This window comes from Oncorhynchus masou, chromosome 5 (genome assembly GCF_036934945.1).
Source record: "Oncorhynchus masou masou isolate Uvic2021 chromosome 5, UVic_Omas_1.1, whole genome shotgun sequence".
NCBI lineage: Eukaryota > Metazoa > Chordata > Actinopteri > Salmoniformes > Salmonidae > Oncorhynchus > Oncorhynchus masou.
In genome coordinates, this window is record NC_088216.1 from 33,678,138 (window position 1) to 33,705,137 (window position 27,000).

The 27,000-nt window shown below is 42.3% G+C and overlaps 1 protein-coding gene across 2 annotated transcripts in view; it reads right to left on the reverse strand.

Moving 5' to 3' along the window:
- Positions 1 to 1,214: 1,214 nt before the first annotated feature.
- LOC135539477 (spectrin beta chain, non-erythrocytic 1-like) overlaps positions 1,215 to 27,000 on the reverse strand; it is a 94,582-nt gene continuing 68,796 nt past the window's right edge. For both annotated transcript variants that reach the window (XM_064965376.1, XM_064965377.1), the window contains 17 exons: positions 25,592 to 25,855; positions 25,086 to 25,310; positions 24,507 to 24,596; positions 22,354 to 22,632; positions 22,097 to 22,227; positions 21,536 to 21,740; positions 20,575 to 20,949; positions 18,332 to 18,576; positions 18,043 to 18,181; positions 17,370 to 17,454; positions 10,392 to 10,588; positions 9,726 to 9,826; positions 7,173 to 7,227; positions 3,601 to 3,815; positions 3,268 to 3,441; positions 2,972 to 3,014; positions 1,215 to 2,616 (listed from right to left, as the gene is read on the reverse strand). In XM_064965376.1, the coding sequence (XP_064821448.1) occupies positions 2,398 to 2,616; positions 2,972 to 3,014; positions 3,268 to 3,441; positions 3,601 to 3,815; positions 7,173 to 7,227; positions 9,726 to 9,826; positions 10,392 to 10,588; positions 17,370 to 17,454; positions 18,043 to 18,181; positions 18,332 to 18,576; positions 20,575 to 20,949; positions 21,536 to 21,740; positions 22,097 to 22,227; positions 22,354 to 22,632; positions 24,507 to 24,596; positions 25,086 to 25,310; positions 25,592 to 25,855 (3,042 nt within the window). In that variant the 3' untranslated portion in view covers positions 1,215 to 2,397. The remainder of the gene's footprint in view (positions 2,617 to 2,971; positions 3,015 to 3,267; positions 3,442 to 3,600; positions 3,816 to 7,172; positions 7,228 to 9,725; positions 9,827 to 10,391; positions 10,589 to 17,369; positions 17,455 to 18,042; positions 18,182 to 18,331; positions 18,577 to 20,574; positions 20,950 to 21,535; positions 21,741 to 22,096; positions 22,228 to 22,353; positions 22,633 to 24,506; positions 24,597 to 25,085; positions 25,311 to 25,591; positions 25,856 to 27,000) is intronic.

Sequence of the window (27,000 nt, forward strand, 5' to 3'; positions counted from 1 at the left end):
CATGTCATAACTCAGGAGGATGTCTTCTCTTGCGATATTCCTACCTCAATAAATCAGTCATTTAAAAATTTTCCGATTTGCCTGGCTCTTCAGTCCAGGGTGCATTGCATGGTGCCGTTGCCAGAGATATTAGAAAAAGGAGATAAAACACCACTCGTCATATTTTCAAACATGGTGGTGGCTGCATCATGTTATGGGTATGCTAGTTATTGGAAAGGACTATGGAATTTCTGTAGGATACAAATAAACGTAATAGAACTAAGCACAGGCAAGTTGCTTACTAGTTGTCTAGTTACAGTTTAGACTTAAATCGGCTTGAAAATATATGGCAAGACTTGAAAATGACTGTCTAGTATTGATCAACAACCAACTTGATGGAGCTTGACAATTTTTTAAAGAATAATTGGCAAATATTGTACAATCCCGGTGTGCAAAGTTCTTAGAGACTTACCCAGAAAGACTCACAGCTGTAACCACTGCCAAAGGTGATTCTAACATGTTTTGAATCAGAGAGCTGAATACTTATGCAACAACTATATTTTAGTTATTTAATTTGTATTAATCTTTAAAAAAAGGTTTTATTTTCCATAACAATAAAAAAGAAATGTTAGAATTTTTCTTCCACTTTGATATTACAGTATTTTGTGTAGACGTTGACAAAAAATGACAATTTTTTTAATCCCACTTTGTAACACAACAAACTGTGGAAAAGTCAAAGGGTGCGAATACTTTCTGAAGGCACTGTATGACAGAAGATAAGCAGCATTTAGCTAATTATAGACAAGTTGACAAACAAATAGCCTATCAAAATGTCAGAGATTATAATAAGAAATATAGGCCTTTGTAAAGTAGGCAGGAAAATAAATATCCTGCACCCCGTCAATAGCGCATTTTCTGTATTTGCAGTTTAGGGTGCAGTGAGGGCCTCAGATTTTCACTTTATCACATATACAGTAGTAAGGCAGTTGCAGATGGGTTATTAGCAATTGCGGGCTGTTAACAAAAATCTTACCGCACATGCAAGTGTATAAGGTGCTCTGTGCTGAAGTTATAGACTAGGGCATTTAAACTTTACAGTTACAAGACAAGGGGCTGCATCGTTTGCACAGAGCAGACAGAGTAGACTTAAAGTACTCATTAGATTACAGCAAGGTTCAACATTTTCAAGCAGGCAAGCTCCACTTTTCCAAAACCATAGATAACACACAGACCCATAATGTTTAATAGCATTTTAATGACATCGCACATATTTGAGAGAGAAAGAGAAAAAAAAGACTACAGGTACAGTTTCATACATCAGAAAGCCAGGTCAATGTTCTATATATGCCCAAAGACCCAGGCATTGCAAAGAATTTCATTCCTATTACATAATTTCTGATTGTGCAGTAAGATTTTTTTTTCTCAATACAATAGATACAGTGACAAAGAAATGCACGCTATGTATCAATTAGCAGGATAACGTAGCAAAATTATAATGTGCAGTGCTAGAGCAACAAGCAAGCAACCTTTTTTTGCAGTAAATGCTGAATTTCCACATTTCCATTTAACATCAATGCTTAAAGTGTTTATTATACATACTGATTTTATAATCTGTAGCCAACTATAACTATTTGGAAACATATATTATGATGCAACTCAAGAGGGACAAAAGTAAACAAAGGAAAAACATGTAAAAAGAATTACTGGTCCATCATATATATAAAACATTATTCCATGAGGAAATAATTTCAATTACAGGTGTATTATTAGGCTTTTCTTGACCTAAAAAGGCATGCGCTTACTGATAATACTGGCTAACTATGCCCTTTTGGAGCCTGATATTTTCTCGAGGTTGTTTGTTTTCAATTTAAACTCAAGTAGGAATCATAGTAAATTATGTTGAAAAGTTGCATTACATTTTTTATTCAATATGTGTATGTGCAGTCACAAAACTGAATTATTTTGAAGCAATGTTGTCTCCCTTTCCAACAGCAAAAAGAGAATGTAGGCCTGCCTCTTGTAGACACCCTCACAAAATTGAGGAAACGTTTAAATACTCAGACCCATTTTAACAAAACACAATGACAAGGAAAAAGCACAAAAACACACAAAACACATTTTTACAAGTAAAGAATTAACTTTAAAAAAAATGGTCCTCATGATATTACCAAATAAATTTCATGATAAAACCTGCCCCATACACCTTGACACTCTAACAAAGTACAAATGTTTCTTTTACTTGTATTTGTATTTCAAGTCTCATCAATCGTTTTACCCAAATCAAGGATCATTAGGCACAGCATGTTGTGTAGTTGAGCTGGAGTATCATTGTGGCTTGGCAGACAACAAAGAAATTGAAAGTAAAGAAAAAAAATACTGCACTAATAAAAAACTGAAAGTCTTCATTGCTGAGAAACTTTATAGTTTTTTCTTGCCGAACAGGCTGAATCGCTTCTCCTTGTCCTTCTCCTTGTCTTTCTCCCGCTTGCCCGGGCTGGATTCGCTGGTGAGGGTGACGGTGGCGGGCAGGGTCTGGGCTCGGCTTGACGCCGGAGTGCTCTGGTTGCTGGGCGTAATCGATACCTTGTCAGGTGTCCCCGCATTCAGAATGGCCTGGATCCATGTGCTCATCTCCTCCTGTAAGGGGTCATTGAAAGGTCAGTTTCCTAAACACTTTTTAGCTAAATCTCTGTCTCAAAAAGAGAATGGCAATTGTAATGATCTATGTTTATCAGTGAATGAAATTTGCCAAATGAGTACTTTTTTTTTCTACAAGTGGACAGAGTCTGGGTCGTCATGAGATAAAAAGTTCCACATTAGCTTGAGAATTTTTGGGAAACTCACCCTAGAAGAACAAGTACATGCAAGGTTGTGGAGGTCAGTTTAACAACTAGCTCAGGAATTAGGTTTTGTAGTCAAAACCAGGGCCTTTACAGTATACCCACTGTTTTGACTGATGACACAAAATGTTAAACAAAGGACACAGACTTACTTCTTCTTTGGCTTGGAAGAGATACTCATTTCCATCCGTAACTCTGAAATAAAAAAAAATAAAAAATGTTGGTAACTTTCTAAACATTTATATTTGAGATTCAAAAGAGATTCGGATAGCAACATTTGCAAAAATATATATATTTCTGAAATGGCAGTCAACAAAATTAACTAGAACATTAAGAAATCAGATTTAGACTGCAGATAGCGTAATGAAGTGCAACTAAGAGAATCCACTTCTGGGGTGATTCCGTTAGAAGGAACTTGAACACAACTCTCATTTTTATCATGTTTAACCTGAGTTTGAAGACATGTTTCTTTTTTTTGTAATCCATGGCCACATCACACACAGCCCCCATTAGACTGATTGGAATTGCATTGTGGTAGGGGATGCCTTGACCAGCAGCCTTGTTGTCTTTGTAGAAGCCCATTTCCTGATTGTTGATAACGCAGTACACGTTATGCCAGGATCTGAAAAAGAGAGCCCAATGAGTCATTGTAAGCCAGGGATGCACTGTATAACAAGTGAACTCCCTTAAAATAATATATTTTATGTCAAAAATAAACCTTATTAAATTACTTCTCCCAAACAATGTTATTTGTATTTTCTCTTGATCCAGTTCACCATACCTGCTTGAGGCCTTCTTGTTGTGACCCTCCCACTCATGCTTGCGATGCAGGAAGCCCTCCAGCTGAGCTGCAGGCAAATCCTGGTTCTGGGTCGGCAATGTGGAGGACAGGCTGCCCTTGCCCCGCCGGCTGGCTGTGGGTGAGGGAATGGGGCTTGGGTCCTTTGAGTTCTGCTCCGCCACTCCATTCATGATCTCAACTCTGTCCACACCATTCTGAGAGAGAGAGAGAAAGAGAGACCCCAATTATGCCTGAAAACTAGAGTATGCAACGCTAATAGCTAATTTTGGTCTCTGAATTGTATTTGGACAAAGAATCTTGACTGAGTAGGCCTTTTGTTGCCTCGGGCTGTGATTGAGCCCAAGACATGTTGGAGTGTTGGAACAAGCTGAGCCAGGCGCTTATGTCTACACCAAACGAGCCTGTGCGCATGGACTACTCGTCGGCTGTGAACGGAGAAATCTAATAATCCATGAAAGTCATTAGAGCAGCCTCGAATGATACTGACATCTTAACTATAATTTCCCCCTCCAGAAATGAGCCCAATATAACATATTGGTCCATATTATCAGGCAGGTGTGCTATTTAGCAATAGGCATTATCAACTGATGTAGCCCACCTGATGCAACATAGTGGCTGTAAATACAGTAAATAAGCTGAAATGTTGCACGTTTCCAATTACCCCACTGGGCTAATCATTAGCTCGGTCATAAAATATAAAGTCAAAACATTCGGCTATCTTGCTGCTAGTTACAGCAGAATATTGATGACTTGAATGTCCCAAAAAATGTTCCGCTAGCACTCCAAGGCTCATGTAGCCTACTGTGAATATAATGAATATAATGTTTGCCTACCAGTTACACCTGACCTGACCTTTGCATTCAAGTCAATTGCCGCCTTTGACAAATTTCTTGGATGTGAGAAATAAGTCTAGCCTAGTAACACTAGAAAGCACAGCGATCCTCCTCTTTAAACGGGTGGCAGAGCATTGGACTAGTAACTGGAAGGTTGCTAGTTCAAACCCCGAGCTGACAAGGTACAAATCTGTCGTTCTGCCCCGGAACAGGCAGTTAACCCACTGTTCCTAGGCTGTCATTGTAAATAAGAATTTGTTCTTAACTGACTTGTCTGGTTAAATAAAAAAATATTTTAAAAAACAGGGGCCATCAAAACTGATTTTAAAGGTGTGTTTTCCCGCGACAGCATTTAGAATGTTGTAGGCTAAAACGACAGGGCATGCATATTTCTCTCCCTGTGTTGCACTCACAATTTTTATTTATTTATTTATTCACCTTTATTTAACCAGGTAGGCAAGTTGAGAACAAGTTCTCATTTACAATTGCGACCTGGCCAGGATAAAGCAAAGCAGTTCGACACATACAACGACACAGAGTTACACATGGAGTAAAACAAACATACAGTCAATAATACAGTATAAACAAGTCTATATACAATGTGAGCAAATGAGGTGAGATAAGGGAGATAAAGGCAAAAAAAGGCCATGGTGGCAAAGTAAAACACGGGAATGGTAGATTTGCAATGGAAGAATGTGCAAAGTAGAAATAGAAATAAAAATAATGGGGTGCAAAGGAGCACAATAAATAAATAAATTAAATACAGTAGGGAAAGAGGTAGTTGTTTGGGTTAAATTATAGGTGGGCTATGTACAGGTGCAGTAATCTGTGAGCTGCTCTGACAGTTGGTGCTTAAAGCTAGTGAGGGAGATAAGTGTTTCCAATTTCAGAGATTTTTGTAGTTCGTTCCAGTCATTGGCAGCAGAGAACTGGAAGGAGAGGCGGCCGAAGAAAGAATTGGTTTTGGGGGTGACTAGAGAGATATACCTGCTGGAGCGTGTGCTACAGGTGGGAGATGCTATGATGACCAGCGAGCTAAGATAAGGCGGGGACTTTACCTAGCAGGGTCTTGTAGATGACATGGAGCCAGTGGGTTTGGCGATGAGTATGAAGTGAGGGCCAGCCAATGAGAGCGTACAGGTCGCAATGGTGGGTAGTATATGGTGCTTTGGTGACAAAACGGATTGCACTGTGATAGACTGCATCCAATTTGTTGAGTAGGGTATTGGAGGCTATTTTGTAAATGACATCGCCAAAGTCGAGGATTGGTAGGATGGTCAGTTTTACAAGGGTATGTTTGGCAGCATGAGTGAAGGATGCTTTGTTGCGAAATAGGAAGCCAATTCTAGATTTAACTTTGGATTGGAGATGTTTGATATGGGTCTGGAAGGAGAGTTTACAGTCTAACCAGACACCTAAGTATTTGTAGTTGTCCACGTATTCAGAGTCAGAGCCGTCCAGAGTAGTGATGTTGGACAGGCGGGTTTTTTGAATGCGCCTCGAGAGGAATATTAATTTCTTACATAAAATGCGACCAACAGGCTGAACAATTGGTGTTGTCTGATTTTCCTGTTGCTTACTCGTGTTGTTGGCTGTGGAAAATTAAATGTGGATAACACATTTTTCAATACATAATTCAAATAGCAAAAGGTACCGTGTCTCAGCTCCGCCTGGCTCTCATTTGTATCATAGGTGCCGGGTCTCAGACCTGGCAGGACCCGGCTCAATTTAATCCCTATAACATTACAGGCAACCACGAAATGAGCTAAAGGCTAGAGCTGCCGCTTTCATGGAGCTGGACTCTAACCCGGAAGCTTATAAGAAATCCCGCATTGCCCTCCAACGAACCATCAAACAGGCAAAGCATCAACGCAGGACTAAGATCGAATCGTATTACACCGGCTCCGACGCTCGTCGGATGTGACAGGGCTTGCAAACTATTACAGACTACAAAGGGAAGCACAGCCGAGAGTTGCCCAGTGACACGAGCCTACCAGACGAGCTAAATAACTTCCATGCATGTAACACTTCGAGGGAAGTAACATTGAAAATGGCATGAGAGCATCAGCTTTTCTGGACGACTGTGTGATCACGCCAGACGGATTACCAGGACGTGTACTGTGAGCATGCGCTGACAAACTGGCAAGTGTCTTCACTGACATTTTCAACCTCTCCCTGTCCGAGTCTGTAATACCAACCTGTTTTAAGCAGACCACCATAGTGCCTGTGCCATGAACACTAAGGTAACCTGCCTAAATGACTACCAACCCGTAGTACTCACGTCTGTATCCATGAAGTGCTTTGAAAGGCTGGTCATAGCTCACATCAACAGCATTATCCCAGAAACCCTAGACCCACACTAATTTGCATACCGCCCCAGCCCTTTCCCACCTGGACAAAATGAGAATGTCTTCTCAGTCGACTTACCTGGTAATATAAGGGTTAAATAAAAATAAAACAATTCATTTTAAGGGGCATGGATGGGCCTTCACACCAAATTAATTACATGTATATTTTACATAGAAAATATTTAAATATATTCATATTTCATTCTTCAGCTTTAATGCAATTATGTTTTCTGGGAAACGCCTCAGATGCAAACAATGCACCTTAGGTGAGATTGAACAATGTAAAGCTCTGAGAAGTTAGGCCCTAGTCAGTCTTTTGACCCTAAAAGCTGGCATATTTTTGGTGGTAAACTTTGGAGCAGTAACTTACCTGTGGGGAATCCTGGTCTGAGGGCAGTCCATTCTGTAGTCCATTCTCTACTCCACTGTGGAGAATATACAGTAGAAAGGGATAATCAGGGAGCGAGTCAGTGAAGGTGAGTAGGTGTGCATGAGTTAACTAACAACAACCTGTGGTGATTTTCATAGCTAACTTGATGTACTTGAAAGAGTCACAATTGTTTGCTGGGTTAATATGTTGGTTCTTCGCCCTAGCACTACACAGCTGAATCAAATAATCTAAGCTTAATGATGAGTTGATTATTTCAAAATCAACTGTGTAGCGCTAGGGAACAAAACAAAACGTGCACCCCTTGGGTTCCCCAGGACAGCGTTTGGGAAACACTGAAATATGTAAAAGGAAGCACTTTGATAATTCTACAATTGGAATGAGTCTGCGTCTTTGAGATAAGTAACATACTACATTAGCTACGATGGCTTTTGGGAAACACACCCTTGTCTGTTTCTTTACCAACACCACTGTGGCGGTCGGAACATTTTGTCAGCCGGTGATAGTCAAGCAAATAACTGCCGGTCTCACGGTAATTTACCGTTAATTAACATAAACACATTTAGCATCTCCTGGCTTTCACACATAGCCTACAAGCCACTGATGCAAGCCACTGATGACCTTTGGAACATCTTCATTTGAAAAAGTATAATAAATCCATGTAATATAGCGTACACCTTCACGATAAATCCATTATTTATTTTGGACAGAAGCATGATATGAAGCATGATATGAAGAAACATTAGTCTATTTCAGAAGAACAGAATAGCATACACTGATATGTCCTTATGTTAGGTCCTGATCTGGCAATACCAAATGGCTGTGGGCTACACTTGTCTCCATCCCCCTCCTGGTGTCATCCAACTTCTTCCTTATCCCCTGTGTATTTATACCTGTGTTCTCTGTTTGTCTTTTGCCAGTTCGCTTTGTCCATGGGACCTACCAGCATTTTGTTTCCCTGCTCATGCCTGTTCCTTGCGCCTGTTTTCTAGTTTCCCGGTTCTGAACATTCTGCTTGCCCTGACTCTGAGCCTGCCTGTCATCCTGTACCTTTGCCCAACTACTCTGGTTTACCGACCTCTGCCTGACCTGACCCTGAGCCCGCCTGCTGTTCCGGTGCCTTACACCCTCTCTGGATTATTGACCCCTGCCTGCCTTGATCTGTCATTCGCCTGCCCCTGTTTAAAGTTTTGTTTCTTCAACACTGTCTCCACCTGAGTCATACCTTAAAAGTGATAACACTAGTTCATTTAGCAGACAAGATTTTCTTAGAATTTGGTGACATTATTTTATAGTATGAAGAATACAATAGAACAAAGCTGAATAAATTATAAATATTTTCTCCAAACGATTTGAGGGAGTGCACACGAGGCTATTCTGTGATAAGAGGTTAACAAACAAATATCTACTCCTATATGCTTAATTTAGAGTTATTAATGTAACTTTAGTTGTTCTACAAACGTTGGGCTATATGTTTAGATTTCCCCCCCCCCGCAATTTGGCTGACGCAACAGATCAGAACATTTAGCTTAAAATGTTGATAAACTATTAGGCTATTTCTTCACATTATGAGCTCAGAAATGTGCACATGGCAGTAGGCTATAAGCACGATTGTTCCATTAGCGGAAAACACCATGATTAAAAAAATGCAAATTATTAAATGTGCATTTTTATGGTGAAATTATCTTTCCCAAACTTGCAACTCATGCGCTGTTAATGTATGCCAGTTAGGCTCAAAACCCCTTTTAAAGCGGATTAATGTAATTAATTTTAAGAAGTTATTTGGCCACTTTAATTGTGATACAAACCTTATCAAAAACATATAGGCCTATGTGCTAGGCTACATGAGGTGTGTTACTATGATTAGAAAGGAAAGGCAGTGTCTTATGCTGGGCATCATTCACAAGTGATAGGCTAATATTGTCATCCATCAGACTATTCTTGATTAAATCTTGTCTTTACATATACTAAATAATATATGTGTGAAATGTGTTTTTATTTAGAATTGACCATTATCATGCACCGGTCTCGAAACAGGGGCAGTGGGAAAAAATACATGTAATCTATGCACTTAAATAGAGAATGGAGGATGCGTATCCCGTGGTTCATTTTCATGCCAGTCAGGTATACTACACTCCTGTTGTAAAGATAAACAATGTGCTTAATATTAGACTGTTGAGAATTAAATATAGTAGGACTAGCCTTTACAAAGCTGATGGGATCCTGCTCTTTTTAGTAGAGGCCATCACTCTGTTTTCTCACGCAACTGCATAGCCTATAGAAATGTTGCTCAACATGAGCTCATGAGGTCTCATGGAGTGTTTGATTAGATTTTCGAAGACATTTGCATTAATGTCAGAGTGCTTATATGGACAATAGAGTGATAAGTAACGGCCAGTTAGCAAGTAGGCTACTAATGACCATAAGCTACGTCAGAGCTTGGAGAAGCCTAATTACCGTGACTAAACATTCACGTGGAATTTGCCAGTGTGGCGGGAATATGGTCACCGCAACAGCCCTAACTGCTACACTTACCTCTGCAGTGGTGATTCTTCCACCGGTAAAGGCTCTGGTGAAGGGGGTTTTCGCATTCTTTCTTCTTCCTCTTGCTGTCTTCTCACTTCCAATAACTCCAACTGGAAGAACAAGACACAACGGAACCCCAGTCACATTTTACCACCTTAATCTGAGTAAATTAATCTGGCAATGCCACCTTCAAAGAGTAATGGGTCACACTTCAATTCTAACGTTTGCTATTTACCTGGGACTTAAAGACGTGAAAAATGGCAGCTAATTTAATTAACTAATGATTACATTGTAGTTTCTTGTGGATTCATGGGAACATGCAAAACTTTGTAACAATTATTACCAATTATGTTGTATTCTTTGAACGCACCAGATTATTACTCCATCATTTTTCATTAAATGCTGGGTAAATACTGTACTGACATGCAGTTAACATGCAGTTAGCACTAGGTGTCAATGTTAGTACGTGAACTTAAATAATTGACGAGCACAAGATAACATTGTTTAGTGAACAGATTTCTTATTGAAACCTTATGAACATTACAAATACTCACTGGAATAGGACTGAAAATGTAACTGTCTATGAGTAAGACTAATGTCTCTCAGTAAGAACCGTTTAACCTAAAGATTTGTGACACATGTGACAGGAACATTGCAACCCGCCAAAACACTCACCGTAGTCAACCTCTCCAGTGCTGAGAAGCGCTCCTCCCAAGTGGCGGCCGACTTCTCGAATGCCTCGTGCCTCTTGATCAGTTTCTCCACCTCGTCCACGCTCTGCCCTAACTCCCGGCCGAATAGGTATGGTTCCTGTCCCAGCAGCCACGCCTCTGCCACCCCTGCATCCCTCCCAAACTGGTGAACTTCCAAAACTAGACCATGCAGAACAAAGAGAAGAAAGTCAGCAGGGAAAACTGGAAGAGAGAAGGACCAACTGCAATTGTTTCATTCCAATATTGTAGCTAACTTATGCCACTGGCATGTGGGAACGGGTAACCTGAGCATTCATGACTAATATCCCCCCTCCCCAAACAGAAACACTCACTGTCCACTTTAGCCCACATGCATTAGTTATCAGCAGAGCGAATGTGGTCTCAGACAATTTCATATTATTCTGTATGTAAATCCGAGACCCTCCATTTAGTATGATATGGTATACATTAATATGTCCATATCCATCATCCATTTCGTAAACAAATTACTATTTTGTATGATATGTTCCGAATTGAAATTCATACAATATATTCCGAATTAGGAAAACACACAATATGTTATGAATTGCAATTGTTACAGTACGTTACAATTTTGCAAAACGTACAATATGTTACGAATTTGCTAAACATATACAGTACATTCGGAAAGTATTCAGACCACATGACTTTTTCCACATTTTGTTACGTTACAGCCTTATTCTAAAATGTATAAAATAACTTTTTTCCCTCCTCAATCTTCACACAATACCCCATAATGACAAAGCGAAAACAGGTTTTTTACATTTTTTGCAAATGTATTAAAAATAAAAAACAGAAATACCTTATTTACATAATTATTCAGACCATTTGCTATGAGACTTGAAATTGAGCTCAGGTGCATTATGTTTCCATAGATCACACTTGAAATGTTTCTACAACTTGATTGAAGTCCACCTGTGATAAATTAAGTTGATTGGACATGATTTGAAAAGACACACACCTCTCTATATATCGTCCCTCAGTTGACAGTTCATGACAGATTAAAAACCAAGCTATGAAGTTGAAAGAATTGTCTTTAGACCTCTGAGAAAGGATTCTGTTGAGGCACAGATCTGGGGAAGGGTGCCAAATACATTGTGCAGCACTGAAGGTCCCCAAGAACACAGTGGCCTCCATCATTCTTAAATGGAAGAAATTTGGAACCACCAAGACTCTTCCTAGAACTGGCTGCCTGGCCAAACTGAGCAATCGGGAGAGAAGGGCCTTGGTCAGGGAGGTGACCCGAACCCAAGCTCTAGAGTTCCTCTGTTGAGATAGGAGTACCTTACTGAAGGACAACCATCTCTGCAGCACTCCACCAATCGAGGCCTTTATGGTAGAGTGGCCAGATGGAAGCCACCCCTCAGTAAAAGGCACATGACAGCCTGCTTTGAGTTTGCCAAAACGTACCTAAAGGATTATCAGACCATGAGAAACAAGATTCTCTTGTCTGATGAAACCAAGATTGAACTTTTTGGCCTGAATGCCAAGCATCACGTCTGGAGGTAACCTGGCACCATCCCTACAGTGAAGCATGGTGGTGGCAGGATCAAGATGTGGGGATGTTTTTCAGCAGCAGGGAGGGAGATTAGTCAGGGTTGAGGGAAAGATCCTTGATGAAAACCTGCTCCAGAGAGATCAGACTGGGGCGCAGGTTCACCTTCCAACAGGACAACGACCCTAAGCACACAGCCAAGACAATGCAGGAGTGGTTTTGGGACAAATCTCTGAATGTCCTCGAGTGTCCCAGCCAAAGCCCGGACTTGAACCCGTTCAAACATCTCTGGAGAGACCTGAAAATAGCTGTGCAGCGTCGCTCCCCATCCAACCTGACAGAGCTTGAGAGGATCTGGAGAGAAGAACTCCCCAAATACAGCTGTGCCAAGCTTGCAGCGTCATACCCAAGAAGACCCGAGGCTGTAATTGCTGCCAAAGGTGCTTTAACAAAGTACTTAGTAAAGGGTCTGACTACTTATGGAAATGTGATTTTTCCTTTTTTATTAATTCAAATTTAAAAAAAAATGTTTTTGCTTTGTCATTATGGGGTACTGTTTGTAGATTGATGTGGGGGGGGGAACAATTCAATTTTAGAATAAGGCTGTAAAGTAACAAAATGTGGAAAAAGTCACTGGGTCGGAATACTTTCCGAATGCACTGTATATGTTAAGAATTCTAATTTGTTGTGGCTAATATTAGGTAGGTGGCAAACAATAACGTTAGCTAGCACTACGGGTTAGGGTTAGGGGATAAGTTAGGAATAAGGTTAAGATTTAAAGGGTTAAGGTTAGGGTTATCTAAAAGGGTTAAGATTAGGGAAAGGGTTAGCTAAAAATTTGTAAGAAGTTGCAAAGTTGCTAATTGGCTCAAACGCTAAAGTTGTTTGTGATGAAATTCGAACACAAAACCGTTGCTAGACATTCGCGTTATATGCCTACACATCCACCTTGACCAACCACACTCCTTTCATTTTTGTCTTACGTAACCTTATATCGTATGTAACCATACCAAGCGTACCATATCATACTAATTTGAGTGTCACGGATTTACGTTTACTATGTTATGTCTAGTCTATGAGACCAGTCTGGCAGAGGACATGGGGCAAATAGAGGGAGGCCAGATTGATCAAAGTACACATAAGCACACCAAGGATGTCTTTATTAGGGCACGTAAAGGTAAAAACCTGTAAAAGAAATGTTCAACTTAAAATTCAATTGAGCTTTTCTGATTGGTCCAGGTCTTTTCTCTTCTGTTTGATGCCTAATGAACACAACCCAGCTCTACGCATGGCCAACACTTCAGGGACAGTTTCTCATCATCACATTCCAAGGTATGCATAGTAACATAATGAAACAGTCATCCAGAGGGACAACAAAGGATTTTTCATGACGTTAGTGCAATGGATCTGGCTAAAAATCATATTCCGGCGCCGACAGAGATGGCCGCCTCGCTTCGCGTTCCTAGGAAACTATGCAGTTTTTTGTTTTTTTACGTGTTATTTCTTACATTAGTACCCCAGGTCATCTTAGGTTTCATTACATACAGTCGAGAAGAACTACTGAATATAAGATCAGCGTCAACTCACCATCAGTACGACCAAGAATATGACTTTCGCGAAGCGATCCTGTGTTCTGCATTTCAACCAGGACAACGGAATGGATCCCAGCCGGCGACCCAAAAAAAAAACTTCGTAAAAGAGGAAACGAGGCGGTCTTCTGGTCAGACTACGGAGACGGGCACATCGTGCCCCACTTCCTAGCATTCTTCTCGCCAATGTTCAGTCTCTTGACAACAAGGTTGATGAAATCCGAGCAAGGGTAGCATTCCAGAGGGACATCAGAGACTGTAACGTTCTTTGATTCACGGAAACATGGCTCACTGGAGAGACGCTCTCGGATGCGGTGCAGCCAGCAGGTTTCTCCACACATCGCGCCGACAGAAACAAACACCTTTCTGGTAAGAAGAGGGGTGGGGGCGTATGCCTTATGGCTAACGAGACGTGGTGTGATCACAGAAACATACAGGAACTCAAATCCTTCTGTTCACCTGTTTAGAATTCCTCACAATCAAATGTAGACCGCATTATCTACCAAGAGAATTCTCTTCGATTATAATCACAGCCGTATATATTCCCCCCCAGGCAGACACATCGATGGCTCTGAACGAACTTTATTTGACTCTTTGCAAACTGGAATCCATACATCCTGAGGCTGCATTCATTGTTGCTGGGGATTTTAACAAGGCTAATCTGAAAACAAGACTCCCTAAAATGTATCAGCATATCGATTGCGCCACCAGGGCTGGCAAAACCTTGGGTCACTGTTATTCTAACTTCCGCGACGCATATAAGGCCCTGCCCCGCCCCCCTTTCGGAAAAGCTGACCACGACTCCATTTTGCTGATCCCTGCCTACAGACAGAAACTAAAACAAGAAGCTCCCACGCTGAGGTCTGTCCAACGCTGGTCCGACCAAGCTGATTCCACACTCCAAGACTGCTTCCATCACGTGGACTGGGACATTTTTCGTATTGCGTCAGGCAACAACATTGACGAATACGCTGATTCGGTGTGCGAGTTCATTAGAACGTGCGTTGAAGATGTCGTTCCCATAGCAACGATTAAAACATTCCCTAACCAGAAACCTTGGATTGATGGCAGCATTCGTGTGAAACTGAAAGCTCGAACCACTGCTTTTAATCAGAGCAAGGTGACTGGTAACATGACCGAATACAAACAGTGCAGCTATTCCCTCCGTAAGGCTATCAAACAAGCTAAGCGTCAGTATAGAGACAAAGTAGAATCTCAATTCAACGGCTCAGACACAAGAGGTATGTGGCAGGGTCTACAGTCAATCACGGACTACAAGATGAAATCCAGCTCAGTCACGGACCAGGATGTCTTGCTCCCAGGCAGACTAAATAACTTTTTTGCCCAATTTGTGGACAATACAGTGCCACTGACACGGCCTGCAATGGAAACATGCGGTCTCTCCTTCACTGCAGCCGAGGTGAGTAAAACATTTAAACGTGTTAACCCTCACAAGGCTGCAGGCCCAGACGGCATCCCCAGCCGCGCCCTCAGAGCATGCGCAGACCAGCTGGCTGGTGTGTTAACGGACATATTCAATCAATCCCTATACCAGTCTGCTGTTCCCACATGCTTGAAGAGGGCCACCATCGTTCCTGTTCCCAAGTAAGCTAAGGTAACTGAGCTAAACGACTACCGCCCCGTAGCACTCACTCACTTCCGTCATCATGAAGTGCTTTGAGAGACTAGTCAAGGACCATATCACCTCCACCCTACCTGACACCCTAGACACACTCCAATTTGCTTACCGCCCAAATAGGTCCACAGACGACGCAATCTCAACCACACTGCACACTGCCCTAACCCATCTGGACAAGAGGAATACCTATGTGAGAATGCTGTTCATCGACTACAGCTCGGCATTTAAAACCATAGTACCCTCCAAGCTCGTCATCAAGCTCGAGACCCTGGGTCTCGAACCGCCCTGTGCAACTGGGTACTGGACTTCCTGACGGGCCGCCCCAGGTGGTGAGTGTAGGCAACAACATCTCCACTCCGCTGATCCTCAACACTGGGGCCCCTCAAGGGTGCGTTCTGAGCCCTCTCCTGTACTCCCTGTTCACCCACGACTGCGCGGCAACGCACGCCTCCAACTCAATCATCAAGTTTGCGAACGACACAACAGTGGTAGGCTTGATTACCAACAACGACAGGGAGACGGCCTACAGGGAGGAGGTGAGGGCCCTCGGAGTGTGGACAGTGGAGGGTAGTAAGTTTTAAGTTCCTCGGCATACATCACAGACAAACTAAATTGGTCCACTCACACAGGTGTCAGGATGTTACTGGAAGGCCATAAAGATCATCAAGGACAACACCCACCCGAGCCACTGCCTGTTCACCCCGCTATCATCAGAAGGCGAGGTCACAATAACTAAATTGGTCCACTCACACAGACAGCATCGTGAAGAATTGTTAGTTAGATTACGCAGCAGCGCCTCTTCATCTGCCTCAAATAAAGGGATTTTGATTTACCGGGGGTACCGGTACCAAACTGCAGTTGAGATTGCATTAAAAGTACACGGTGCAAGTGATCAATGTGGTTGCAGATTCTGCATAGATTATTATAGCAATAGAGAAGGCCTCCACAGACCTGCAACCTTTGCATGCTAATTTTGAACAGGCACACTTTCTATGATTAGGGGCTCCCGAGTGGTGCATCGGTCTAAGGCACTTCATCTCAGCGCTAGAGGCATCACTACAGACATCCTGTTTCGAATCCATGCTGTATCACAATCAGCCCGTGATTGGGAGTCCCCATAGGGTGGCGCACAATTGGCCCAGCGTCGTCTGGATTTGGCCGGTATAGGCCCTCACTGTAAATAAGAATTTGTTCTTAACTGGTTTGCCTAGTTAAATAAAAATAAAAAACATAAGAAAACGTTTATAGTTACAGTAACCCCAAAACGTAGCCATGGATGTTTTACTCATTAAGGTTGAATGAATAAATTAGTTTGTAAGATATCCTTCACTTTAGGGTAATTACTGTATTACAAAAATGTATGTTGAATTGTGTTTGGTTGTCAATGTAATAAAATGCACTGTATCAACATTTGAAGATCTACTTGGTTAGTATCTACAGATTGGATAGTTCCATATTTATATTATTATTTATTTGACTTTTTTTTACCTGGTTAAAAATTAATTTTCAAGAGAGGCCTGGCCAAAATACCAGCACATACAATTTCATAGAGACACATTGACGTTAGATTTCCCCCTCAAAACAACAGTTTACGTTAAAGACTTTTTGCAAATCTAATGTATTTTACACATAGATTTCATGCAATGATGTGTATAAACCCTAGCATGGTGATTCTATGTAAAAGGCCAATGTGAGACTTTGAAGCCGTCGGCCTCCATAGGAATGAATGTAAGTCTACATTATTTCAATAAAATGGACAAATTTACATGTATTTAAGTATGACTTTGTTGTGGCGACAGTACCATTAGTCCTCTCCCACAAAAATGTTAAGGAATATGTTTATGTATTTTTTATATAAATATATATTTATCGTGTTCAGTTCACAAAATACTTTTTTAAAGTAAGCATTAAAGGTGTCTGTATTATAATATACTTGTCAAAAATGAATGTAGAAAATAGATTTATATAGCTTCCAAAAAAAGGAAGAGTACCAAGATGGCTGCTCGGGGGCTTCAAAACAGTGCCCTGTCAGTCATCTAGGGTTAATACATATAATGAATTGCGTGTCACAATACATTGACAAATTACGTTGAAACAACGTTGATTGAACCAGTTTGTGCCGAGTGGGACTGGATATGCCCAACTGGTGACAAGATTCCATCCAATAGCATGTGTGAAAGTATGAACAAAAACCCTTACTCAGTCTTAACCACTCCCGTCGGTCCTCCCACTTGTCAATCATGTCTTTCCTCTTGTCCATCAGCTGTAGTAACTTATCTTTGATCTAAACAAAGGACATAGAAGTGAATACTTATATTTTAGCATGGGGTATCAACACATACAAACAATGCAATACACTAAAACCTGAAGAGGCTACAATGCAGTATGGTCATTCCACAAAATTAGTGCCTTTAATATTTTAAGTAGAAATGATGCACCAATATTGAATTATAAAAGCCTGAAGTGCCCTTTAATAAATAAGATTTTTATGTGAATAAAGAAGATTCAGAATTTTTACATCCATCTGTGCACCCTCTGTGACTTTTAGGAAGAGGTTAACCCACTTCACCCCAACATTTCTCCAGGTGAAATCAAAAGATTATTTTCACATCTCAAAAGGCACCAAATTAGTGGAATGACCCAGTAACATAGGGCTGTCAAAATAATTTACCTAAATGGACCATAAAAGTGCTGGCAAAAAAAATGGTGAAAGCTCATCATTAAGGTGGCTTTCACCTGGTCAGGTCATTCAGACCAGTGCAAAGAAAGAAAGGAGACGAGGACATATTTCAATTGAGAAAGAGCAGTGGTCCGCAAATGGCTCATCGGCTGACCTGCAGTAGCATAGCATTGGTTTGGCTATGGAACTTACCTCCTCTGATGCATAGTGCTTTCTGGCTAGCAGAGACTTGCCCAACTCAATGCAGGCGGTGAAGCTGTCATTGCGGGCGTCGATCTCAGCCTTGATACCCTGATGGTTGTTCATCAACAACTCCACCGAGGACACGTCCCTGTGCAGAGAAAGGAAAACATGCACGCACGCAGGCACACACACACACACCAGGATATTAGTATACGAACCTAAGATTGGAATAGGAATTTCAGTTTACTGAATTGAAATGGAACTGACCCCAACCTAACTAAGTACAAGAGTAATTTACCTTGGATTCTCCTGGGCTTCGATGAGACGGATGACGTCCTCCATCCACAGCATGAGGTCGCGCACCATGCTGAAGAAGCGGAATTTGTCGCCCGTGTCCAGGAGGTGGACCCTGCGGCCATCGCAGGCCTCCAGCAGGGTATTCCAGGCCTCCAGCACCTCGCTCTCCCTCCGCTGGATGTCGTCTGCCTTGTCGCCGGCATAGGCCGACTGGAGGCGGACGGCATCCTCCTGCAGCTGCCTCACCTAATGTCCGAGCACAAGTCCCTTTAATGCATTTTATTCTATAATTACACTACCTTCCAGTGCCTGGTATCTACATGAAATTACAGGCTATGTGTAATTAACAGGTTAATAATTACTAGCAATGTGAACCGATATGGAAAATCTATATTTATAGTGGTAAAAAATTCAGAGACAGGATTCTGAATAACATTGCAACTGTGTGATTGTTTCATATTCTGTTCATTTCCATTGCTTTGTGAAGCTCAGACAACTGCTTGCTGATTGCCTATTGGGCTTGCCATCTGGGGGCCAGTTTGAATACAATGGGAAGCCAGTTGGTGACCCATCAGCAGGCAGTTAATTACAGCTCATTCGGAAAGTATTCAGACCCCTTGACTTTTTCCACATTTCGTTATGTTACAGGCTTATTCTAACATTTATTCAATAAAACATTTTCCTCATCAGTTGACACACAATACCCCATAAGGACGAAGAAAAAACATTTTTTTAAACATTTTTGCAAACTTATTAAAAACAAAACACTTAAATACTTTATCTACATAAATATTCAGACACTTTGCTATGAGACTCAAAATTTAGCTCAGGTGCACCCTGTTTCCATTGATCAACTTGATTGGAGTACACCTGTGGTAAATTCAATTGATTGAACATGATTTGGAAAGGCACACAACTGTCTATATAAGGTTCCACAGTTGACAGTGCATGTCAGAGCAACAACCAAGCCATGAGATTTGTCCGTAAAATAATTGTGTGTAGAGCTCTGAGACAGGATTGTGTCGAGGCACAGATCTGGGGAAGGGTACCAAAAAATGTGTGTAGCATTGAAGGTCTCCAAGAACACAGTGGCCTCCATCATTCTTAAATGGAAGATGTTTAGAACCACCAAGACTCATCCTAGAGCTGGCCGCCCGGCCAAACTGAGCAATAAGACGGAGAAAAGACTTGGTCAGGGAGGTGACCAAGAACCCGTTTGTCACTCTGACAGAGCTCCAGAGTTCCTCTGTGCAGATGGGAGAACCTTCCAGAAGGACAACCATCTCTGCAGCACTCCACCAATCAAACCTTTATGGTAGAGTGGCCAGACGGAAGCCACTCCACAGTAAAAGGCACATGACAGCCCACTTGGAGTTTTCCAAAAGGCACCTAAAGACTCTGATGAAACCAAGATTGAACTCTTTGCCCTGACTGCCAAGCATCACATCTGGAGGAAACCTGGCACCATCCATACAGTGAAGCATCATGCTGTGGGGATGTTTTTCAGTGGCAGGGACTGGGAGACCATTCAGGATCAAGGGAACGATGAACAGAGCAAAGTACAGAAATCCTTGATGAAAACCTGCTCCAGAGCACTCAGGACCACAGACTGGGGCGCAGGTTCACCTTCCAACAGGACAACGAGCCTAAGCACACAGCCAAGACAATGCAGGAGTGACTTCGGGACAAGTCTCTGAATATCCTTGAGTGGCCCAGCCAGAGCCCGGACTTATCTAAACATCTCTGGAGAGACCTGAAAATAGCTGTGCAGCGATGCTCCCCATGCAACCTGACAGAGCTTGAGAGGATCTGCAGAGAAGAATGGGAGAAACTCCCCAAATACAGGTGTGCCAAGCTTGTAGCGTCATACCCAAGAAGACTCGAGGCTGTAATCGCTGCCAAAGGTGCTTCAACAAAGTACTGAGTAGAGGGTCATATTTTCATTTTCTAAAAACCTGTTTTTAGATTGATGAGGCAAAAAAACAAACAATTGAATCCATTTTAGAATAAGGCTGTAACGTAGCAAAACGTGGAAAAAGTCTGAATAATTATCAAAAGCACTGTATGCTAAGTTGAGAGCCTGTGAGAGTGTTTTGTGTCTGCAAGAACAGTCATGTGTCCTCTTTTACGTAATAGTGTAAGTTATCAATATCATATTGCATTATCGATATTGGTGCCCACCATGAATAATAACATGAGATTTCAGTGCAGTGATCTACAGAGAGATATTAGCTATGTATCGACCTGTGTTCCCAGGGCCTGGATGTCATGCTCGAAGGTGGTGTGCATCCTCTGCAGTGTCTCCACTGTGTTCTGGTCACGCCCCACCTCCTCTGGAAGTTTCTTGTGTTTGTCCAGGATGCGGCTCAGGATCTCCTTGGCGTCATGGTAGAACTTGTGCAGCTCGTAGGAGGCGGCCAGGATCTGCGTGCGCGTGTCGATAAGTTCCAGCAGGTCAGCCCAGGCCTCGTTGAGTCCATCCTTCCACTCGGCCACCGTGGCGGCATCTGCGTGGCCCGCATTTATCAGCTCATCGGCCAGGCGGTTGACGGCATCCACACGCTCCTGGCCGATATTGCCTGTGTCGCGCGCAAACTCCCGGAAGCGCTCCTGGAGCATCTGTGGATGGATAGATGGATGAAGAGGGGGAGAATGAGGACCTTTAACACAAATATATATTGTACTGCCCTGTCTTACCTACTAAAAGGTAAAGGTGGTATCAAATGGGCAGTACTGAAATCAGTCTATGGCCACGTTACAGTCTATGGCCCCATTATTTTTATTTCTACTTTGCACATTCTTCCATTGCAAATCTACCATTCCAGTGTTTTACTTGCTATATTGTATTTACTTTGCCACCCTGGCCTTTTTTTGCCTTTACCTCCCTTATCTCACCTCATTTGCTCACATCGTATATAGACTTGTTTATACTGTATTATTGACTGTATGATTGTTTTACTCCATGTGTAACTCTGTGTCGTTGTATGTCGAACTGCTTTGCTTTATCTTGGCCAGGTCAACTATATCAATATGATATATTTAGATATGATGCCCAACTACAATTTAGATGATGTGTCATTCAGTTATTGGTACGTTTTTGGAATGTGGTTCCTTTGCAGATGGTCTGGAATGCGGACTATGTTTTTCCTCCCTGACAGCACCAGGAGAGAGAGAGTAGGGTTTGAAGTCAGGTGCCATTGCTTACGGTGACATGCTCGTAGTCCTGTCCCAGCTCATGAGATCCGGCCACCACCTCCCGCTCGGCAATCCACTGCTCCAAGTCGTCAACCTCACGGTTGAGCTGGAACAGGCGGAACCGCTCATCCAGTTTGCCCCGCCTCTCCTCAGACAGGTCTTTCATGCCGGCATAGAGCTTGTCCACCTGAGACTGACGCATGCCTATCCTCTCACTGCCCACACAAACAGAAATTAAGAGTTCAATGATCAGTGGATGGGGTTAACAAGAGTAATCTTTTTTATTTTTTTTTGCAAAAAAAACAACATTCTTGTTCCAACACTAAACACCCAAACTAATACACTAGTCATGGTCTGAAATCAAGGCTTTCGTTAGTGAAATCAGGTCTGTTAGGGTTAAGCTGAAACAACAAAAATGTATTCACACCACACTCTGGTCTACTGAATGCTCCACTCATGCAAAATATATTTTTTCTAGATTGGACATTCATATTCAGGCCAACGTTCCTTGACGGGCGGCAATATTAAGTGACGTTCTATTTCAATGGCTTCACTCTAGGCTCTCACTGACCTCTCTGGATGTCCTGCAGCTGTCAGGCCTCTGCTGGTCTTGGAGAGCTGATGGACTGTCTCAGCGTAGTCCTCCACCGACTGCTCCACAATCTGGTGCTTCTTCAGCATGGCTACAGAGCTCTGCTCATCCTAAGAGGGAAATACACTTGTTTTTAGAACTTTTGTGAATTCTATGTTAGAATATATATCAGTACAGGGCACGCGCACACGCACACACACACACACACACACACACAGTCAATAACACACTAGTACCTTGGCCTTCTCCTCAGACATCATGTACAACTCCTGCTCGCTCATCCAGGCCTCAGCCTCAGCGGCATCAAAGTAGTACTTCTGTGCATTGTGGGCCTCCTCCAGTCGGACGTGACGCTTCTCCGTCTCCTCAATCATCAGGCCCCACAGCTGTTGCAAGTCGGCCAGGCGCTGGCGGATGGCCTCCACGGCAAGGCTGTCCTCCATCAGCAAGCTCTCGCTCCGTTCGAAAATGTCATCGAAGCGGGGCTGGTGTCCCTGGATCTCCTTCTGCAAGGTCTTAGAAGGGGACACAGTACAAAATTAATTTCCATGGAAATGTGCAATAAAAGTAACGTCAGCAATACATTAAAATACTAGATACACAAAGCCAAGAGTACAATACTTTAGATACACTTCATTAAGTAAGTAGTAAGTAAGTAAGCCTTGCCTAAACGGCCAGGAGCCCTATTTCTGTAGTGTACACCCCTTGGAGAGGACACCCATCTGTCGTAGTCTATATCTCAATTAACACTCAATAAGAGAGTGATACTCTTTGCTATGTATGATACCATTCAATACATTTGTTTAAATGACTTGGTAGGAATAGGATAACAGATTTATACAGGCACTAACTTATCACCTAAACGATCAGCCTCATTGCTTTTAAAAGTTTTGTTGATGCGAGTGGTTGTATTAGCTTGGGATCTATCGCATCGCACAAATGTCCCAGAGTATGTTTGGAACATTTATTTATTGCACAGCAGGACAACTTGACCAATAGAATAGGTTAACCTTTGTACTGTGGGGGATAGTAGATTGACATAGGCTAGTGCTTTTGTTGTTGGTTAGGTCTACTCATCTTGTTGGCTGACGAAAAGTACGCTAAATGTGGACATTTTCAATATGCGCCTCGAAATTTGATAAGAGGGAAGTCCGCAGTTGTGTCCCCGATGTGTCCATGTTCATTCACTTGTAGCCTACTTCTTGGCTGAAATGCCTGTGACGTGACGGCATTGGCTACATCTAAGACAGCCATGTGAGTGAGAGGTGCTTCGGAGCACAGCAGCCGGGAGAAGGGAATTATAATTAGTCTATTTTATTCAGCCCAAGGGCACAACTGCCACTTTGGCCGCAAACGGCATAGATATTTTAGGGGGCATTATGGCCACACAAGGGGGATGCCGCCAGGAAATTTGAGGCCTGGTGAGAATATTATCAAGCGCTTGCCAAATTATGAATGAGAGACTGATGATGTGTGTGCAGCTTGCAACTTTTTTCCAATTATCATTAGAGTCCAATCATGCAGCCTTAGAATGCATTAAACATCAACACATATAGCCCAAAGTTTATAACACAACTAAAGTTGCATATAAAACTCTAAATGAAGCATATAGGACGAGCGGTTTCTCACTGACCTCTCAATTAATGTTGCATAAATAACTCTAAATGAAGCATATAGGACGAGCGGTTTCTCACTGACCTCTCAACTAAAGTTGCATAAATAACTCTAAATGAAACATATAGGATGAGCGGTTTCTTTGTTAACCGCTCAGCACAGAATATCTGCATGTGCTCACTTCCTTTGAAATAGTTTGTAGAAAATATCCTTCTATTATAAAATAATAAAAAATAATGCCAGGGAGTCTTAAGCAAATCTTGTCTGCTAAATTAACAAGTGTAGCCCACAGCCATTTGGCATTGCCATATCAGGGCCTAACATAAGGACAACTGAGAGAGCATATTATTCTGTTCTTCTGAAATAGACTACATTTTCTTTATATCATGTTTCTTTAGACCTGTCTAAAATAAATAATGGATTTATTGTAATGCTGTAGGCTATATTAAATGGATTTATTAGACTTTTTAAAATGTATATGTTCCAAAGGTCTGCATCAGTGGCTTGTAGGCTTTGCCAGAAAGCCAGGATATCCTAAACGTGTTTATGCTAACTAACGGTCAATTACCAGTAAGCCCGGCAGTTATTTGCTTGACAATCACTGGCTGACAAAATTTCATGAACGCCACAGACCTAAACACTGACACTAACAATACTAATTTGGCTTATAAATAGGCGCATAAATGTACTCACAAAACTAGAAGGGTGCTAAATTTGCACCTAAGTGTGACTTCCTTGTAAAGTGACAGTAGTACATGAGGAAAAACCCACATACCTGATTTTTCTTGATAAGCAGTTGAACGGTCTGCAGGTTGTGACCATGATCCGTGGAGGTTGCAATTGGCATCCTCTCTTCGACCCAAAGCTAAAATGGACAAGTCAAATAGATTATATTAAGTGCATTGAATGAAAATACCAGAACAAATAAAGCCTCAATAGAACATGGACATGCATGTGCACACACAAAACACACATTTGTTTTACGATTCTTGTGGGGACCAAACAATTGATTCCTATTCAAAATCCTATCTTCCCGAACCCCTAACCTAACCCTAACCTAACGTAGCAGGCGTAAAATAAATGCCTGAAACTAGATCCCCAACATACTGGTCTTGAAGAGAATAAAGAAACTGTCAGGGGAGGTTCCCTTCTGTACTGTTCAACCAATCCAGTAAATGTGGCAGAGGAGTTAAGATGGAGTGTCGCCTTGTTAACGTTGCAAAGTCGCATCACATGTTCTCTTTCCATTTCCCGTGAAAACTGAAATGTCCCCACATATCCGAATTTTCCTTGTTTCGGAAAACCAAACACACACACACACAGTACGCTCCCAATCAACTATCAACTAACTCACAATCTCGTCCTCCACATCGCGGTTGAACTGGTGGATCTCGCGGGAGGCCACCAGGAAGTTCTTTCTCTTCCTCAGCGGGTCCAGCAGCTCTTTGAACTTGTGCTCCACCATTTGTCTCTGGCCATCCACCTCCCCCGTGTCCTTCCCTTCCTGGCTGAGGACCAGCGCCTGGCTCTGCAGCTCCACCACCTCCCTCTGACGGACCTCCACTTGGTTTTCCAATATCTATGGGCCACCAGGGAGAGGGAGGAGAACATTTTGAACACAGCGTTGACCCTAGATGATGTTCCGGGCGGGGCCCAGGCCACTAAGTCCACATCCATGGTTTCTTATCCAAAATTTTCAGATAAGAACAATTGATGCCATACTTATTTTATTGCATAAAACCAATTGAAGCCAATTTATTTAAATTATTCTTAGTATTATTATTTTCATTAATGAAATGATAATGCCAACATTATTTATCAATTTGGTTACAATGACGCATGCTCCACCATGTACAGTACCTGCTGCTTCTTGAGCAGGATGTTGACGCTGGTCAGATCTTTGCCATAGTCGTCCGATTGAATCTGGCCCTCCAGGCCACCCAGCCACTTGTCCAGGTCGGCACAGCTCTGTGTAAACAGCTCGGCCTTGTTGGCGTCAAACAGGCACTGGGCCTTGGTCTGGGTGGTGGACTCCAACTCTTCCCACATCTTCTGGAGGGCTGAGAGCTTCTCCTTGACCACCAACTCTGTCTCAGGCTTCTCCAACACCAGCTGCATTCCATCCTGGAGTGGAAAGAATTAGAATCAGAATCACCTTTATTCGCAAAGTACATTTACATGTACCAGGAATTTGAGCTGGTGAAATGGTGCTGCTGTGCCTTACAATAACAAAATATACAGAGAGAAAATGTATGCATAAAATACATACAGTATAAAATCAGGTAGAAAGTAGAAAAGGACAAGTTTCTGGATAAACTTAGTCTTGCTGAGGTTGTTGAAACACATTTTATGGTAGTGAAATACATTTAGTGGGGTGGGCAGGTTCAATCGGTTAGTTATGGTGGGTAACCCCATGAGTTTTGGAGTGGGTATAATAGGGCAGTTAGTGAGTATAAGTTAGTCATAAGCAGTTGGGGAGTTATAGTGGGTACATACACTAAATAGATAGTTTATTAGGTACACCCATCTAGTACCGGGTCGGACCCCATTTGCCTCCAGAACAGCCTGAATCCTTCAGGGCATTTTATAAGGTGTCGGAAATGTTCCACAGGGATGTTGGTCAACGTTGACATCACACAGTTGCTGCAGAATGGACGGTGGTACAAAAGATGCTCTATTGGGTTGAGGTATGGGATCTGCGCATGTTCCAACCAATGTTTTTCCACTCCTCAATTTTCCAGTGTAGGTCATCGCATACCCATTGGAGCCACTTCTTGTTTTTAGCTGATAGGAGTGGAACCCGGTGTGGTCATCAGCTGCAATAGCCCATCCGTGACAAGGATCGACGAGTTCTGCGTTCTGAGATGCCATTCTGCCCACCATTGTTGTACTGCGCCATATTTTGTCTGTTTGTGCCCCACCTGTTAGCTTGCACGCTTCTTGCCGTTCTCCTTTGACCAATTTCAATAACAAGCAGACTTGATGTTTTTTTGTTTGTCGCACCATTCTCTGCAAACCCTAGACACTGTCGTGCGTGAAAAGTGCAGGAGGGTGCCCGTTTCTGAGATACTGGATTTGGTGCGCCTGGCACCGACGATCATATCACACTCAAAGTCGCTAAGGTCACAAATGTTTCCCAGTCTAACATTCAATCGGACAGTAAGTGAATGCCTTGATGCCTGTCTGCCTGCTTTATATAGCAATCCACGGCCACGTGACAGTGGGAGCGATCCATTTTCGTGAACGGGGCGGTGTATTGATTATAAGAA